Source organism: Wasmannia auropunctata, unplaced genomic scaffold (genome assembly GCF_000956235.1).
Source record: "Wasmannia auropunctata unplaced genomic scaffold, wasmannia.A_1.0 LD335328.1, whole genome shotgun sequence".
Taxonomy (NCBI): domain Eukaryota; kingdom Metazoa; phylum Arthropoda; class Insecta; order Hymenoptera; family Formicidae; genus Wasmannia; species Wasmannia auropunctata.
In genome coordinates this window covers 15,632-32,983 of record NW_012027562.1, presented here as the reverse complement: position 1 = coordinate 32,983, position 17,352 = coordinate 15,632, and the positions used below count along the sequence as shown (strand labels likewise).

General features: G+C 44.6%; 1 protein-coding gene and 1 long non-coding RNA gene across 3 annotated transcripts; one reads left to right on the top strand and one right to left on the bottom strand.

The window, feature by feature from the left end:
• Positions 1 to 107: 107 nt before the first annotated feature.
• LOC105457220 (bone morphogenetic protein receptor type-1B) lies at positions 108 to 11,765 on the bottom strand. Of its 2 annotated transcripts, none has more exons than XM_011701756.1 (4): positions 11,748 to 11,765; positions 2,303 to 3,311; positions 1,892 to 2,207; positions 108 to 1,794 (listed from the first exon to the last, which is right to left on the bottom strand). In XM_011701756.1, coding segments are annotated over exons 1-4 (1,458 nt in total). In that variant the 5' UTR covers positions 11,749 to 11,765; the 3' UTR covers positions 108 to 1,662. The 2 variants fall into 2 exon arrangements, with proteins under 2 accessions (XP_011700058.1, XP_011700057.1); XM_011701755.1 differs by lacking the exon at positions 11,748 to 11,765 and adding an exon at positions 10,762 to 10,893.
• LOC105457219 lies at positions 3,250 to 6,800 on the top strand. The gene is made up of 3 exons (XR_975362.1): positions 3,250 to 3,335; positions 3,437 to 3,720; positions 4,237 to 6,800. It is a non-coding gene; the product is annotated as an uncharacterized LOC105457219 (long non-coding RNA).
• Positions 11,766 to 17,352: the final 5,587 nt, after the last annotated feature.

Here is a 17,352-nt window from a genome sequence, read left to right as displayed (position 1 = left end):
TATTCGACGTGTAAAATATAAAAATATGTATAAGAAGGTAAACAGAAACATGTAAATAAATAGGTATCACTTTCCAACAAATAAGGATAGATCTAGAAAAAAATAAATTTAACTTTTGGAAATATAAATTTAATTGTTCGATCAACTAACAATTATCTACAATTTTCATGTTTCATTTAATTACGTACAGAAATTTTATACATAGTATAACAATCTTACATGGTCAATGAGAAAAATCTTTTTGAAATTACTTATAAAGAAAGAAGAGAACCAAGAGTTTTACAATATTTCAATTTACATAAAAACTATTTTGATTGATTAACAATTTTCAGTAAATGCTATGTATAAGTTCGAAGGGATATGCGAGATTACATTGCCTTCTAAAATAATGTTACATCATAATACACTGTTATTGCACTATATAATAGTTAATTTTTCCACAATTTCCTCCTTTCTTAATTACTTTCACTGTACAAAAGCATAAAAATTCGAAGAGTACATCGGCAGCGTAATGAAAACATTCTGGGATGATCGACAATAGATCATATATATATATACCCAAAATAGTATTTCGAATGGATTAATGTATTTCCATTTGTACAAGTTAGAAATATAAGTTACAAATTTTACAAATAATATAAGCTTGCGCATAATAATTTGCACAATCGTCGATTAATACCTATGTGTAAATTTTTTTTGCATCAAGTATTATCTATAAAAATGTGTATCCTCAGTATATTTAATTATTTAACAAGATTGCGCGCAATAATCATAAATTGCAATCGTACATAAATTAAAAATGTATTATCGTGACGCTAATTTTTGTTTCACGCAAATTTCATATGCGCAACGCGTATATTGCAAAGCTAATCTTCAGTAATAAATATATTTCGAGGTACTTTGAAAGAGAAATCTCTTTCGGCATGTGTGACATAGGCCGTAAAGTAGTATTAGCTTAGATTTATAAGATCTCGTTAGGCATGTTACATACACACTTTCAAATTCTGAACAGAGTAACGCGACGCAAACGCGAAATGAATCCTATGCGGAAAAATAAATTTGTATTGTGACATATCGAATATAATGATACTTTCGCACGCTGAATTCGTTTCATGACTGGAAGGTCAAAAAAAAAATAGAATAAATTTTCCTTTATAGAATTACAATATGACTATTCTATAATTATAGAATAATTATCTAATAAAAGAATTATTCTATGATTAAAATTAGCCGATAACAAGCTTTACAAGCCGATAACATGATAAAGCGTATCAAAATCGTAAATTGAACTTTGATACGGTTCATTTAAATATAAAAGAAAATTATACACAAAAATCTTCCGCGTTCATCTTTTCTTTGAAGACTTATACCTTCAGCGTGAAAATGATTATTCTTCAATGAAAGATAAAGGACTCAGAAACATTTTATATACGGATGTCTCTATATACAATATATACATATCATTTATCCTCTACAATCGGCCATTCACACAGTCCTTGCACACGGTCATTCATTCTCTCTTTCTCTCACTTTCTTACATTTATAAACTTTAATCGTCAGTCTTCAGGCTGCAGTCTGTTAACAATTCTATTGTCACTAAGGGCATATTTACAGGAGTAGGAAGTTGTTTATCTAGAAGAAGAGTCAGTTTTTCGTCGAGCACTACACGATCTTGATGCTGACGTTATCAACGTGCAGTTTCGACAGTGTCTTTTTAACGCGAAGAGCAGTTAAGCGAACTGGTGGATTTGGATGCCAGCATTCCGACATCATTTTGCTTAATGCGTATAGGACCTGTGGGGAAAAGAGCGAGATTCGTTATTCAATCCGTAAAATTAGGACAGTTAAATCTGGGAGAAGTTTGCTTTTCTCAGAGAAGTGATTTTCTTACCGAATCGTTTTCCCATCTCGTTGGAATAACTGGACGCAATCGTTTCACGCAGACTACCTGCCGCATATCGTCGAAGTCCGGGTCGCTTGGTACGACATCGTGATAAGGCAAGGCGTAAGGCTCTACCATAGAATTCTTGCCGCCTGTTACGCACCTCCTGCACGCTTCCCAGAACACAAGACCGACAGAATACATATCTGCCATTTTGAACGCGTCAAAGGATGATGTATTCAGGGTTAGGTTCAACACTTCTGGCGCCATGTAACGTCGAGTACCCACTCGAGCATTTGGGGCAATGTCAATCTCTCCGCTCTCGCTATAAAAAAACAAATTTCTCACTCTAAATTTGCATTCTATGAAGGATACCAATGACAAAAGATGTAGATTTTAAGCAATTAAATGCCCACGTACCTGATGTAGCGAACAGCCAACCCAAAGTCAGCTATGGCACATTCTCCATTCCTCTTAACTAAAATGTTTCTGCTCTTAATGTCCCTGTGTGCTATCGCGGGTTTTCCTTGCGTACCGAAGATCTCGGTGTGCAGGTGCGCGATGCCAGAAGCGATCGACGAACAGATTGCTAGTAAGGCCTGATGATCTAGTACAGTTGTTTGCAAGTAATCGTGCAGTGAACCTCTTTCGTGATAATCCGTGATCAACAACATCTGAGTCCAAGTGCCAGTTCCCTTAATATCGGCGGCGATGAAGCCTAAGATATTGTCGTGTCTCATGAGGACCGTCTGATAGATCTCCGTTTCACGGAACCAGGACGCCTCCTCCAACGTGAAGAAGACCTTCACCGCCACTTTTTCGCCGCCTCGCCATCTAGCGAGCCATACCTCGCCGTAACGCCCCTTCCCCACGCACTGCGACATGGCTAATTGTTTCGCGATCGTCTGTTGTACTAAAAGCGGTAATCCCGAGCCCGATCCGCTGCTCTGATCAATGAAGTCCCTGAGGGTTCCTTGTGAGGGCACCAGACACGGGTCTCGCTCTTTCTTCCGGCATTTGTGATACAGGATTCCTATAGCTATCGAGACGATGACGAAAAGCGCTGATAGAACTACCGCCAAGATGATTAGCGGCGCTCCCGATGCGATGACCATCGGATTGGTATCCGCGGTAGGGCGGGACTTGTACGTTATTTCGGGATATTGATCTTTGTTGCATAAAGCCGTGTTGTTGCAGCACGTTATGCTCTTCTCCCGTAGGTGAGGAACTTGATTTCCCTTGCACTGCATGAAGCCTCCCTCGGCGGGCGGCAAGCAACCGAACGACCACTCGGGAACGTATTCTCCCAACTCGGGCTCCCACACCTCTTCGACGGCGCTGAAACATTGGCCTCCAGCTCGTAATTCGCAGGTCCCATTTTGCCGGCCGTCCGGGCAATGTCCGTCGCAGTAGCACACAATGCCCAGCACTGCAAGAAGACAACATAGATATAGTAAGTATTATTAGATATCATCGATGTGAATGAATCAATATAGAGGAAATACACGCAAGACTCTAATAGTAATCCAGTCATTCAAACATTTTTATTTTTAGATCACGCATGCGATTCCTCTGAGATTAATACTCGCTTATAAACGAACGCCAAGAGTGGCCAAGTGGGAGATGCGTCGCTATGAAATTAGGTGAACGATGCGTTGCGCGAGGTGCGGAAAATAATTTAAAAATAACAATTGATAATGAAGAGAGGCGAGACTTGTGGGCGCGGAGTTGAGTGGATTCGAGAGGTTGTTTGACAAGTCATGAGATGTGTCGTGTAGGCGAACAACCGTCGTCGCGTCCCACGGAGAGGCGTACACTGCCGCGAAGAGAAAGGAGTGGTAGGTGCGTCCCGACTCGGGAATCGGGGATATCTTTCATAAGCGTCTCCGCACGCAAGTTGATATAAACCATCGGGGACCGATAATTCTCGCCATTTATAAATTTCGCACACGCATAAAAGCGTAATCAGCATCACGCAAATATCCTATATTATAAAGTATATATCGTGTTAACGGATCATTAGTAAAGAAAATAATAAGATAATAAGGGGGAATAGATTAAAAATTTGAAACAATAAATTTGATTTTGAAATCGGTAAATTACAGAAAAATGTTGCATGTGTTGCATGTATAATACTTATGCGCTTATTTCATCAAAATTCATCAGTATAAACACGAGGAATATAATTATTATAATTTTTTTTTATTACGAAAAAATAATTCTTTCTAAATCGGTATAATTCTCATTGAAAATATTTCTACTGTATTGTTGCGTCGTCATCAAATCATTAATCAATATTTAAACGCATTTAAAATTCAAAAGTCCGTTTATCAAATCTCAATTATGATTTGCAGTGACGTAAAGCAGCCAGAATTAGATGTGACTCCGAATTGAATCTGACAGACCGCAAAACCGGGGGAGGTTCGCAACGAGAGCATCCGCCTCCGTCACGGTGGCCGATAACGGCGAATTCGATGCAAACACGGTGTCACGTTTCTAACGAGTATGCAAGCGACGCGACGGCCGTCGACGGGACGCAAAAGGAGAAAGAGGAAGGAGGCCTGTGAGACAAGCGTGCGTGCGCGGAGGCTACGCTTATCTACCGCCGCGGAATTACTCTCTCGTGCGTCTATTTTACGGTGACCGCTCTATTTATAACCCCAGGAATATCTGGATGACGGATTCGATTCTTCGCGCGTTCTGCGTCCGTTCCACCGCGTACGCCTTTCTCCTCGTTCCCTTCGCTCGCCCAGGGTGTCGCCTGAATCTTTTAATTTTAGCATTAATTCCGAATAATCCCATAATTCAATTCAAATTTGATCGATGAATCCTTGGCGTTGAAAGCAGCATCGAGGACATGGATAAAGCGGAACGCAAGGTCGAAAATCTATTAAATACCTTTTCCCTTTAGATCTAAAGTCCTTCTAAGAAATCTATGTTAGGTCGCATTACACGATATAATCTCAGTCCGACTTAGCGGAATTCGACCTGTTAGAGTTGCAAGGAGTATACCGTGACCGTGCCTTTTTAATAGGGGCAAGCGTAAACAAGGTATAAACGTGAAAGCAACGAACTCTCAAGTGTCTCGACGGCCGCGACTCGCTTATCCTTGCGTATCTGGAAACGAAACGTAAATAGCTTCGCAGAAAGCGTATTTTTCCACATCAACAACTGTTCTGTCAACGCGCACGATCGTGGATATTATCGCCGTCGTGGTTGGCGATTAATGACCGCGGGAACACGCGTAGGATCTGGAAAAAGAATCGTCTAAGTGACACTTATACCGCGATATCGATTTCGGCCTTATCCAGATGGAAGTAGCGACGGATTTAGAACTCTAAGAGTCTTACACAGCATTTAGCATGATGACAACTTTCTGAATAGATCGTTATTTAACAAGTCATATTATTTACCTGATTGTTTTTAGTTAAAATTGCCTAATAATTTCCTTTACATAAAATAAATTTGTCTAATAATTTCCTTTACATAAAATTTGAAAGCTACTTTCTTTACTGATTATCTTGATTTTCATATTTGACTGTTTTTTTAAAAAGTGAGCATTTACAAAATCAGAGGATTGCCAAGAGGCTCTTTAAAGCCCGTATCAGACTACGCATTGGAGACTGCCAACCGCAAACTGTCGACTATAATTCGACCAATCAACCTTAATCTTAATTCGTTTTATTCCGATTGGTTGAATTCTAATCTCTAATGCACGTAGTCTGATGCGGGCTTTAAGCCCGTCACTATGCATCGAGATGAGTCAGATTCGAAATGCGTATCACCGATCGTAAAAACAGAGAATCACCTTCTACGATTCACAATCTGGATCCTACGTCAATCTAATTGACTGGTCAATGATTTGTAATCCGAATCAAATTCGCGTCCGCAATGCGTATAGTGTGACGTGCGCTCTAGAAGTTGAGACTCGCGAATTGGAGATCAGAATTCAATCAATCGAAACAAAACGGATTAAAATGAAGATCATCCGATTAGTTGAATTCTAATCTTTATAGTTCGCAATGCTCAATCTCCAATGCGCAGTTTGATACGGAGGGGGCTCGACAATCGGCTGGCGAGAAAAGCGCCGTAATGAACTGTTTAGAAAACTGTCGTTCACACGCGAGTGTGCAGTGTATACGAGAGCTCGCGCGAGATCGGGCCGAGAGGCGGTAACGCGCATATCTGCTTTCGTGCGGCTTTCGCGACGCAATCGGCGCCCGTAATCGCACGAAGGTTTCAATGAATCGCGCGAGGCAACGTGCCAGCTAGCCGCGGACTTTATCAGCGTGGCAAAGAGCAGTATCAGCGATAGCCCCGCGCGTCTATGAGTCGCGCCGAATCGCGAAGTTCGCGCCGGCCGCGGCGCGGCGGTTCTAACGCCACGCCGGGGCAGCTATTTCGAAACATTGGACATTTTTTCTTCTTTCAATTAACAACAAACAACGTCGATCATGATCAACGTCGCAATTTTCGAAGCTCTAGAACGACGTCGAGGACAATCGGATCGCGAAAAGTACGAGTCGGAAGGGAATATTTGTCACGCATTCGTTCCCCCTGGGGAGCTATCAATAACCGAACAAACATTGTTAAAGACAGGCATGAAGGCGATTGTGACTTATCGCAGATAACAAACAAAATTAGTTTTACTAATTTAAATAAATGAGGAAAACCAATTGCGTAAATATTGAACGTAGGCTAACTTGAGAGTTGATTTTTATGGTTTGTACAAGAGGACATTGATTCGCGTCGTGTTGGGTGTGAAAGCTATCCCTTATCTCTCGTTCCCTTATCGCATTATCAATATTTAGAGTCAATACAAGGTATGTGATTCTGGGGATCTTGTGTTTCCGCCCGATAGGCGTTAAAGTATCACCGATAAAACGATTTTGTTAATAAAACGATTAATGAAGACGAAGGCTCTTTGATCTTTAATCTTTATCAAATCTTCATAATAAATAATTCCATAATATTTATCTTATACTCTTTATATCGCGACTTTTAACTTATTCCCGCACCGGCCAAATCGAGCGATCTCGTCGAGGCCGGCGGACTCGGGGGAGTTATATAGGTATATACAATTGACGCAGAAAAGGGTGACATTTCGGAGGCCGGCCGGTGCTATCGCGCGACAGAATGGCATTCTAGCTGGAAGCGTGTATGCATAGGAAACTTAATACCCGGCGCGACGTCGCGCTGCAAATAATACCGTCGAGAAAAGCGGCGGGAACTCACGGACGGATTCGCGCGCGTGTACGTGTAACCGTGATACTCCGCGATCGTAATTTTCTTGGAAAGACAATCAACCGTGCGTGTAATCCTACTCCTTGAACGTGATTGCGAGCCGGAAATCCTCTGTCGATGGAAGAAAGACGCGAGATCGTCTCCGGCACGTCTTCGCCACTCGCAGCATCCATAACTGTCGGACGAAACTTGGGGAACGAGCTTCAATTTTCGATACCATAAGCTTCTAATATTATATTACTGACAGAAATCTCAACTCAAATTGGAAATATTTGCTTGCTCGTAATGTTCAGTTTTACCAACGCAGATGAATTTTAATCTCGGTTCAACTTACTTTTTATAGTTTTTTTTTTAGTTCTAAGAATTAAGGATACAAGCAGAGTAAATATTAAACCGAGAATAAAATCAATCTATATTAATAGAAATGTATTGTACGTTAGGAAGAAAAAATGAATTAGGGAGAAACGGAGTCCATTAACGGTCAGCTTAAAGTAATCCGTCTGCCGAAATGATCCATAAATACTGTGTCAGTACGTCAATTCGCCTTGCGTTTTCGTTGCGCATAAAAATGTTTTCGCGCGTCTGCAGCCTCGAACTCTGGACCCACCGAACGGTGGGGCGCTTTTTATTCCGGACTTACACAATTATCGGGAATCTCATTAATCATTCTTTTCATCGAGAATTACTACTTTGTTATTCAGATTAAACGTGAGTGCGTGCGTATGCGCGTTTTTCCCTTCTTTTTTTTCGTGTTTTTTTCTTAATATCGTATTTCGACAGATATCCCTCTTAAATCCTGGGGCTGCGAATATCGATCTGATAGCATACGTTTCCGATATCGCACTTAAAAAAAAAAAAAAAGAGTTCGTTGCATTACGCGCGAGAAGTCACATGTTACGAAACAGCGTAATTTTTTCCCGGATACGGCTCGCGCGCTTGCATTGAGAAAGGCCGCCTTTTATTCGCCTTATTCATCGTACGCACGATGTACACGCGCGATGTCCTTGCGGGGCCTCGCGGAAAAAATTGCACGTCGTACGTCATACGTACGCGACGTAAGAAAGAGAAAGAGAGAGAGAGAGAAGGCAGGGAGAGAAAGAGAGCGCGCGCGGCGAGAGAGAGAGGAGAAAGGGAGAAGCAGATCGGAGTAGGCCCGCGTGTTTTCAGCGCGAAATTACGTTTGGCGTGGTGGACTCCGGCGAGGGCAGGCAGAGGGGAAGACGAGTGTCGTGCCGCGCTGAAACGACGCCGACGTTTACAATCCTTTGATGTATTTCGAGCCCTACGCACGCCCCGCCGAGACAACATAAACAATTTCTCCATTTCCTACAGAGACAGACAAATGTCCGTCTCGGCATCTTCGCGCCGCATTTAGCGCCGAAAGTGGTCGTCCGATTGCGCGATTACTAAATATGACGATCGCGGATCGGACGTTGTTTGACGTCAATGACCGTGAGAGATCAGATCTAACGATAGTAATGATAATTAAGAGAGCTTAACGCCATGGACAATTGCTGCTTCGTTGTTTTTGAAAAGTTCAAAGAACAACTCGGTAACTTCAATAACGTCGCAAAAACTACTGATCGCTATATTAGGTATGTCTTTGCAGTAATTTTCTAATAAAATGGGATCACAAGTATTATAGTTTAGGAAAACTCCGATTAAGTATAGGCACGTCGAGCCTATACTTTTATTTGCCTATATGTCTTATTTGTTAAAGTAGAAAAAATAAACAATATTGTACATCGTTGCTAAATATTTGAAAAGCAGGATTCGATTACAGACAACAAATTATGTAGTTAAAAATATTGAAATTCTGTTAATTAATTTAATCACCGATTAATCGGAGTTTGATCAAATTTATGCATGAATTTGATTATATCTATATTAGAATATTACATCGGATTTGGGACGCATGCTTTCCATCTAAAATATCTAAATATTTACGCATTTTGACTGTTGACTAGCTATTCCAGAAACAGTAATGCCATTTCAAAACAGTCAGAAGTAATAAATTATACTTGCACTTTGAGGCGTGTTAATGTTTGACAAATTACAATAATAATATATAATAGCAAAATTATTTTAATAATCAACAGACACGAAACGTGAAACGTACTTGACTGAAAAGTACGCGTTAAAATATGTTCCGATAAGTGAACAAATTTAAAAAATTTTTAAATTTAATTTATAAATTTATAAGTGTATGTGTACTTCACGTCGCAAACGTAATGTCGAAAAAGGCAACAATACAGAGACAAGCGACGACATTTCTGTAACAGGGCCCTATCTAAAACATTCATGGTTCAACTTTTCTTTCATGAACCTCGGTCAAGCGCGGTCGCGCTGCGCAGATTAAGAAAAGAAGGTATTTAAAAAAAAGAGACGACGGTCATACGGTCGCGTTGCGTTTCAAAGGGTTAAAGTCTGGTGTCGTCGCCACGGCGCGGCGGCGTCATCCCCCGCCCGATACAGAATCGCGCGCGACGGTCCGGTCCAGCGACCAGCATCACGCTCGAGGTCTGAAACCTCGTGACCGAGACGCGCGCAAAGAGAGAAGAGCTCGCGAGAGAGCGGAGAAAAGAGGGAAGGAAAGAGGAGAAGAAAAGTGGAAAAGTCGTCACGGCGGCAGCGGCGGCGGCGGTGCGAGAACGGCACTCTCCGTCTACGAGCCGACGAGTGAGACGGCGCGAATACTCGGCGCACCGCCTGGTATTTCAGTCTCTAACGTCGGAACAGCTAACCTCTCATCTCTCGTCTCTCCCTTCTCCTTTTTCTCTCTTCGTCTCTCCCTGTCCCGACGCACAGACGTAAAAAGTGCGGCCGCGTGCCATGTCGAACGGCGCAGGAATTCCATCCGAGAAAATGTATCAGTGAGAGAACACGATCGGTTTTACTGCGCGAGAGGGGAAAGAAAATGAATAGCGCTCTACTGAACGAACGGAATCCAGAAAAACGCGCGATACACCGAGTTATATGAGGGTCGCGGGACCAGCAGGTCGTGGAAGTGTCACACGAAGAAATTGTCGATCGCAGCCGTTTCCCCGTATCTAGGAGTGCTTCCTCGAAATCGTAGTAGAAAGCGTGCGATACGAGGGCGCGTCGGGCGACGATCCTTTATCCGGTGGTGTCAGGGCGAGCCGACTCGGGCCTTTCGTGGCTGTTTCTCGGATTTTCTCGAAGGGATGAAGACACGGATGTGCATGCGAACAAACGCGCGCTCGAGACGGCACGCGGCGCGGAGGAAACGACGGAGAAAGAGAGGAGAGACGGACGGCGATCGGGTTAGGACATCTGTGCGGCAGAAGGCGTACAGATACGGGGTTGGTGCAACCGGGACGATCGTTCCGCGGGCGTCGCGCGCGGGCAGTCCGCATATTCCGATCGATTCTCTCTCGCGCCGCGCGCGACCCGGCAGCGAGGGTTCTTCGCCTTTTCCGCTGCCGTCGTCAGCGGCACACAGGCAGCATCTCTCGTGCATCACGCACACATATACACACGCACGCACACACATACGCACAGACACATACAAGCATGCATGTATACACGCGCATAGGAAAACGCGTACATACGTACGCACGCACGCTACGACGCGGATCGAGCGTAGCGCGTCACGCACAGACGGCCGTACTCACCGCCAAGGTATCTCGCGGCGAGCACTCCTAGACCGAGCCACAGACCGTATTTACATCCGCCCGTGTTAGCGGAGAGCGCAGCCATTTTCTACACTCGGGAGCACATACTTCACTGTGACGTAGAGCGCTCCGCGTCGAGCCGCAAGGCGCAGGCCGCACTCGCTTCGGCCGTCTACGCCGTGGATCGGTGGGGGAACGTCGGGCTTCGTCGGCTTCGCCGACCGAGAGGAGAGGAGACTCCGGAGTCGTTTGACAGCTGATGATCAGTGCCGCGTGAGCGAGCGAGATGACGATACTGAGGGGGGAAGATCGGCGCTCAGGCCTGTGCTAAGAAACCCCTTCGCCTCGCTGTCGAGAATATATCTGATCGTACGGCGCGATAAACAGAGTCGAGAGACGAAGCAATGAGTCGAGAGAGGTCTTTAGTATTAAGTTGGATTACGCGATTCTTCGCGCGTTGCGAGCGCTAGAACGATATAGAATGATTTTCTATGGTTATGGATTTCATTCAAAATCAAAGCCTTGTTTTTATTGAAAAAAAGTTACTTTCTGATTAATAAAGGATATAGTTATTCACAAAATCTAATGCTGCAAGCGGTTTTTCCCTTACAAATTTAAGTTTCTGATATATATTTATATTTATAAATTTTATAATATCTATACACATATAAAGTCATAATAATACGATTATGATTTGATCAGTTTCTTAGTTACCGTATATATGAGAATGATTACATTGTAACGACAATCAGCAATCATATACGCATCTAACTATTTATAAAAATAGTATTCTTAAAAATCAGCGGCAATATTGCGCGCATACTTTCGAATAAGATTAAGAAAAAAAAACGAGAAGGGACGGAAAAATTATCTCTTCACAATCAAGTCGTTTCAAGGTATTTAAATATATAAGTGGCACAACAGCCATGTCAAATCGATTGTTTTGCTACATATCTCGGAAGGTCGCGTACCTACCTAAGACTTACTTTTCTGAAGGTTATCTGTCTGTAGATCTGTCTAACAAAGAAGATCTAAGAAGCTGAGCCAGTCCCTCAGACACGCTTCTCGAACGTGTAGACAACTTGGCGTATCGCCCAGACTCCAAAGAATTTGCGGCCGAGGTATTACGAGGTACGGGCCTGACGTCGTCGTCGTTGTCGTCAGCGGGGAAGTGCGCGACGGCGCCCTACGGGCGCCATCGTGCCGCGGACGGCGGCGGCGGCGGCGGCGGCGGCGGCGACGGCGCGGAGACCCGGAGATCTCTTTTTCCGTCTCTCTTCCTCTCTCTCTTCTACGGACGGATCGCGATACTCGCCTCTTCTTCGGCGCGGCTTCCTCGGAAAGGCGCGAATGTCTATGCGCGGCGCGTCACCGCGGAATCTAGAACCCGGCTAGAATCTGGAATTCTTTTTCTGCGATCCCGGGATAGCGGCATATACGCGAGATCACGCACTTCTTTCTTTCCTCCTTACTCTCTTTTTCTTCCTCTTTCTTTTTCTTTTCTAGAGGTAACTTAGCGGTATTTGCATACCCCGCGATGCGTGCCCGTTAAAACTTAACCGAAGATTTAGAGCTTAAACTTTAGATTGTCGCGCAAAACGTTTTCAGCGTGTTAACGCAATTAACGCGTTTAATATCGCGGCGCACGTTGTTAGCGTCACGAAGCCGCGGGTTATCGATCTTGTATAATGTTTATCGATAAAGCGAGTTTCCTCGCGTGAGGTGACGAGAGAGGAAAATATGGCCTTGATATGCTGAAAAATTATGCTCCGCGGAGCGTAGCGTATTACACACATGACGCTCTTCTCACTTCGAAGAGACGGAGTCCCTTCGCTCGGTCTTGTAGTTCTCACACTTGTTTTCTATCCTCTTCCGTTCTCTCTCTTCTGGAAGTGGAAGAGCCCAATGCCGGGGGTATGTATTGAAGACTGAAGATTCAACTGAAACGGATACAAAAGAGGCTGCGGAGAGATGATTGAGGTACGAGATTGAAGTTGATCGAATTCGAATCTCCGATTCGCAATCCACGAGCTTCGATGCGTATACAGTTCTGGCACAAACGCCTCACGGTGTTTGAAAGAAAGAAGTGCGAGGAGGCGTAACTAAAGGAAACGGGCCTATATTATTTTGGCGAGGATCGAAAGAAGCGACGGCCTGTGATCAAGCGCTACGGGGGTGCGCGCCACGCTGCGCTTTCAAGTAGTAGCGCGCGACGATGCGGCGCGCATGCATCCGCTCGGCATCGCGGCGGCTCGCGGCCCGACCCGGCCCGTCTCGGCCCCGTCTCTCGGTTCGGCCCCCGACGTGCGAGTATACTGCTATCGATATCAGATTACCGGTTAATTGCTGACGGCGCGGCGCGCTCGGCACCGAGAAGATCGTTGCGCCCGAACAGTAATATTTCACGCTTCAGGAGGGCGACTCGCTACCGCCTTCGGAACGACCTGACGCCTAATTACGTGGCGCGATTTCAACGAGGGTCTGACGAGATTCGCGAGAAAACCTTACGTCTGTTAAAATAAAATTCAATACCTTGTCGAGATTGTCGACATTTATATACGAAATAATATTTATGTGACATATTTAATTTTCGTATTTCGTATATATATAATTGATTGTAGATTTTGTCACAAAATTATCCCTGCTGCATAAGAAAGGGGTGTGCTACGGCAGCCCCGCACGAAATATTTCACGTCGGACGTTCTTTTCTCGGCGCGCGTCTTACACGCAGTTCTCCCGTGGAAGTGAAAAAAAAAACGAATTCGTAGCGCCGTTCGGACGCGGTGAATATTAAGGTCCAACAAAAGGCGTACTGTTCGCGGGAGAACAAAGCCCGTGGTAATTCTTTCAGCGCCGCGGCAGCTGTCGGAACGGCGCAGCGCGGCCGGAGCCGGGCTCCCGTCATCGCGGACGAAGGAGCGCGAAACGCCGGCATGCATCGAGATTAGATCGCCGTGGAACGGATGGCGATCACGATGCGTCGTTTGCCCGCGCGTAACCTGTTGCGTGTATATTGCTCACGCGTAAAGTCACGCGCGATCCAGATTGAAGCCGCGAGACCGACCCTCTCTCGGACGGGCGCGCGCGTCCGTTTCTCGCGCTTAAAGGCGTCAGTCATTATATTTTTAGAGATGATCTTCGGCACTTTTATGGAAAGACGTCCATACACGCGCCGATCTCGCGTTGAGACGCGGCGAGCTGGCGCAACGTGCAGCTGCGGTGTAACGCTGAATCGTCGCTAATTTTTCGAACGTTTCATTGAGGTTTAACAAGCCCGAGAGAGCAAACGTAAACAGAAAGAACGTTCTCTGCTGGAGTTGTATCTCAATCTCTGAACTTTCGGCAGGTTTACAAAGTTTCCAATTCCCCTTGTTGTCCGCTTCGTGAATTGGTTCGTGTTATGCATTAAACGCAGCTAATGCATTTTGTCGCACAGTTGAAATTCCGCACGGTCGCGTCCCTATATACGTTTCTTACACCTCCCTCGATGTAAATCCCGCTAATATCGCTTGCGCTTAGCGTTGCCGCGTGAGAACGCGTGAACAGGATGACAAGCAGCCACGGCGATTGACAGTAAATCACTTAACATCGCTATTAAGCGCGCGGAGTACGCGGCGTGGAAACTGTTAATGCCCGCCCGATCATTTTCTCTAAAGTAAAAGACGGCTCTTTAACTTCAATACCCCTAGCCAGCTCACCGTCGATCTTCGGCGGCGACGCGACGTAGAAATTATTCTAGTCTAGCCTATACTTATAATGATTTGCAGATGCTGGGCAAAAGACGCAATAAAAGTCGCTCGCGTGCGCTCATGGGAAGCGCATGAAAGCACTCGTAAAGATGATGTTAGCCATGTCAATGGTAACATCTTACGCGTAATTTCTTGCTATTAGCCTACTTGAATGAGGAGGCCTCGCCTATCGTTTTACCGGCGATCGGGCCGGAAATCGATTCGATCCGGTGACCGCATCGGAGACGAGAGAGAGAGAGACTTGCGTACAAGATAATCGTCGCTAGAAACGAAGGCGAGTCCGAGAGGAAGGAAAAAAAATTGATAACTCGGCCGTGATCGTCCGTTTCGCGGAAAAATCGCGGCGTACGCGAAAGAACGATTCCGCCGCCTGCGGACAATCGATGACTGTGGCTTTCATTAACGCTTAATTATGAATTATTATAGAACGCCGGGACCGAAGCGCGTCGCTCCAGCCGGGCCGCGAGGCGGCCGATGAATATGCATCGTCCGTTCTTGCGAGACGAATATTACGGCTGCAGTTGACTAACGAACGATTGCTAATTGTGGGGGATAATTACCGCGAGCGGGCCCGCCTCGTTAACTGCCTCTCTCCGCGGCAATTCTGACAAACTTGCAGGGAGGACGACGGCGACGGGTAAATGGCAGTGCGGCGATGCTGTATCATCGCGGGGATTTCACGACCGTTAAGCGGATCTATTGGATTGCGGAATGTGTCATTCGCATGCTATTTTTGAAAAACGCTGAAAACGTAAGCCAGAGCGGATAAATTAGAGCGCCGTGCGTTTCTTTCGTTTCTATAAACAACCGTAAACGAATTTTATACGAAACTCCCATCCCGCGCCACATCTCTTATTCATGAACGCCTCGGGATGGTCATGTCGGGGCCCCGAGACCTTTTTTAAGCGCCGTGTTAACGAAAAAGGACGAGTATCGCGCCGACAATCCGGAGCTTCGAACCGGATTTCGGGATTAGAATCAGATACCCCTTCTACGAAGCCGCCGCGCCGCGTTCGTTCGTTTTATACGAAGGCGAGGGCGACGGCGGCGAGAGATCTCGCCTTCGTGTACCATCATCGTCCGGTCGGCTTCGGGGAACAGCGACAATGGATAACAAAGGAAAGCGAGACCGTCCGCGCTCCGTCCTGCGGCCACGAAATCACGATCCATTCGTCTCGCTTGAAAATATATTACGCTGGCAGGCAACGGACGCGAGCTGCCAAAAAGGAAGAGAGCGCCGCGGCTTGTTGTGCACGGACGTGACGCGGCGGAACACAATTACCATGATCGGCCCCCGTCAACTTTTATTGTTGTTATTTCACGTCACCTCGAATGGAGGAGAAGATGCTTCCATGGTGTTATTTTTGTCAATCCTTTTCGACCTCAGCACACACCAGCGTCCACGAAAGTTATTGTTAAAAACTGCGAGTCATTTCAGTTCTAACGCAAACTAAGCAGAGACAGATATTTTTTTTCTTTAAGAAGAGTAATATAGCAAATAAGAATAACAAATTTTTTTGTAAATCGAATTTCAGAATCGTAAAATTTATGTATTAATCAAGTTTAAGTTATTAGATTTTAATTTATCAATAGTTGAAAGCTAATTTATTAGATCATAAGAAAGGAGATAAAAGAACTTGTTAATGTTGCTCTCATTTTTGTACTCATTGTCAGAATTTTCGCTTTCTCTTTGTCTCCATCGTCCCGAAAATATACTCCTCATTTTAAACATAAGAACTTTTGGGAACAAGAAATATGAATAAATCTAAGATTTGAAAACTGAAAAAATTTTATGATTTCTGTTAGAGAAAATTACATTCCAGATACAACGAAGAATTCATACGTAAATAATTCTTCCTAGATCCGGCTTATTTTAAATATTGGCGGAATGTCGTCTTGTATATTGTAAAAAAAATACTTGAGAAAATATTATTCAACGCCACGTTTTTTATTGCCGCCCGTGAAATATTCTTTATTAATCTTTATACGGATAATATAAAAAGACTGAAATACAAAAGGTTGAAATATAAAAGAGGGACTTTGAATGAATCTCGCCGTGATAAATAGGATTCTTCTTCGAAGGAACCGGGTGTGCTTACGCCTCGACGTATTGTACGACAGTGGGAGCGAACACAGAGCGGGCAAGAAGGTCTGGGGCCCGAAAATCCCGATCTATTCGGCGCCAGCTACGAGGGCCGTTCTCCATGGAAGTATATTTCATTCGAGAAAGACGAAGGGGCCCGGACGGGGCTCGACGGTTGGAGCCACAAAAGAGCGAGATCCTCGTCTGGCAACTAACGCGCCATAGCGTCCGCAGGCCGTTCAGGCCCCCTGGTTTCTCTCTCTTTCTCTCTCCTCTCGTCTCGTTCTTTCTCTCTTTATTTCTCTACACGCACGATATAAACCTCAGTCCCGTATATGCCTCGTAACACGACCCTGAAACTTCCAGAGGCTGTAAATGAATTTGTATTCGCTGTATCAAATGCACTTGTAGTGCTCTGCAAAAAACAAACTTTGCTGGATACATATTTTGTAAATTTTTACATCTGCAAAACTCTATAAAAACTCGATAAAGTTAAAATTTTGCTCGAGAGAAACCAGCTCGTATAAATTTATCGCTGCGTATGCACGCATATTATAAGTCTAGTGAAGATGATGAGAAAAAGGATTGAATAATATATGATCTTTTATTGAGATTGTCAACACAGGATGCCGGGCTGACCCACACGTCGACAATTATTCGAATCTTCGCCTCGTTTAAGCAGGGGACTATAATAATATATCTTTTTTGTTCGGGACATTGTATTCTCTCTCTCTTAAGTGGCCCAACGACGGCGGTCAA

Coding starts and splice junctions, on each gene's coding strand:
- LOC105457220 (XM_011701755.1), bottom strand. CDS start 10,846: ATGGCTGCGCTCTCCGCTAACACGGGCGGATGTAAATACGGTCTGTGG. Junction 2,208..2,302: donor TTGGCTGTTCGCTACATCAG/GTACGTGGGCAT, acceptor GTTTTTTTATAG/CGAGAGCGGAGAGATTGACA. Junction 1,795..1,891: donor CGAGATGGGAAAACGATTCG/GTAAGAAAATCA, acceptor TTTTCCCCACAG/GTCCTATACGCATTAAGCAA.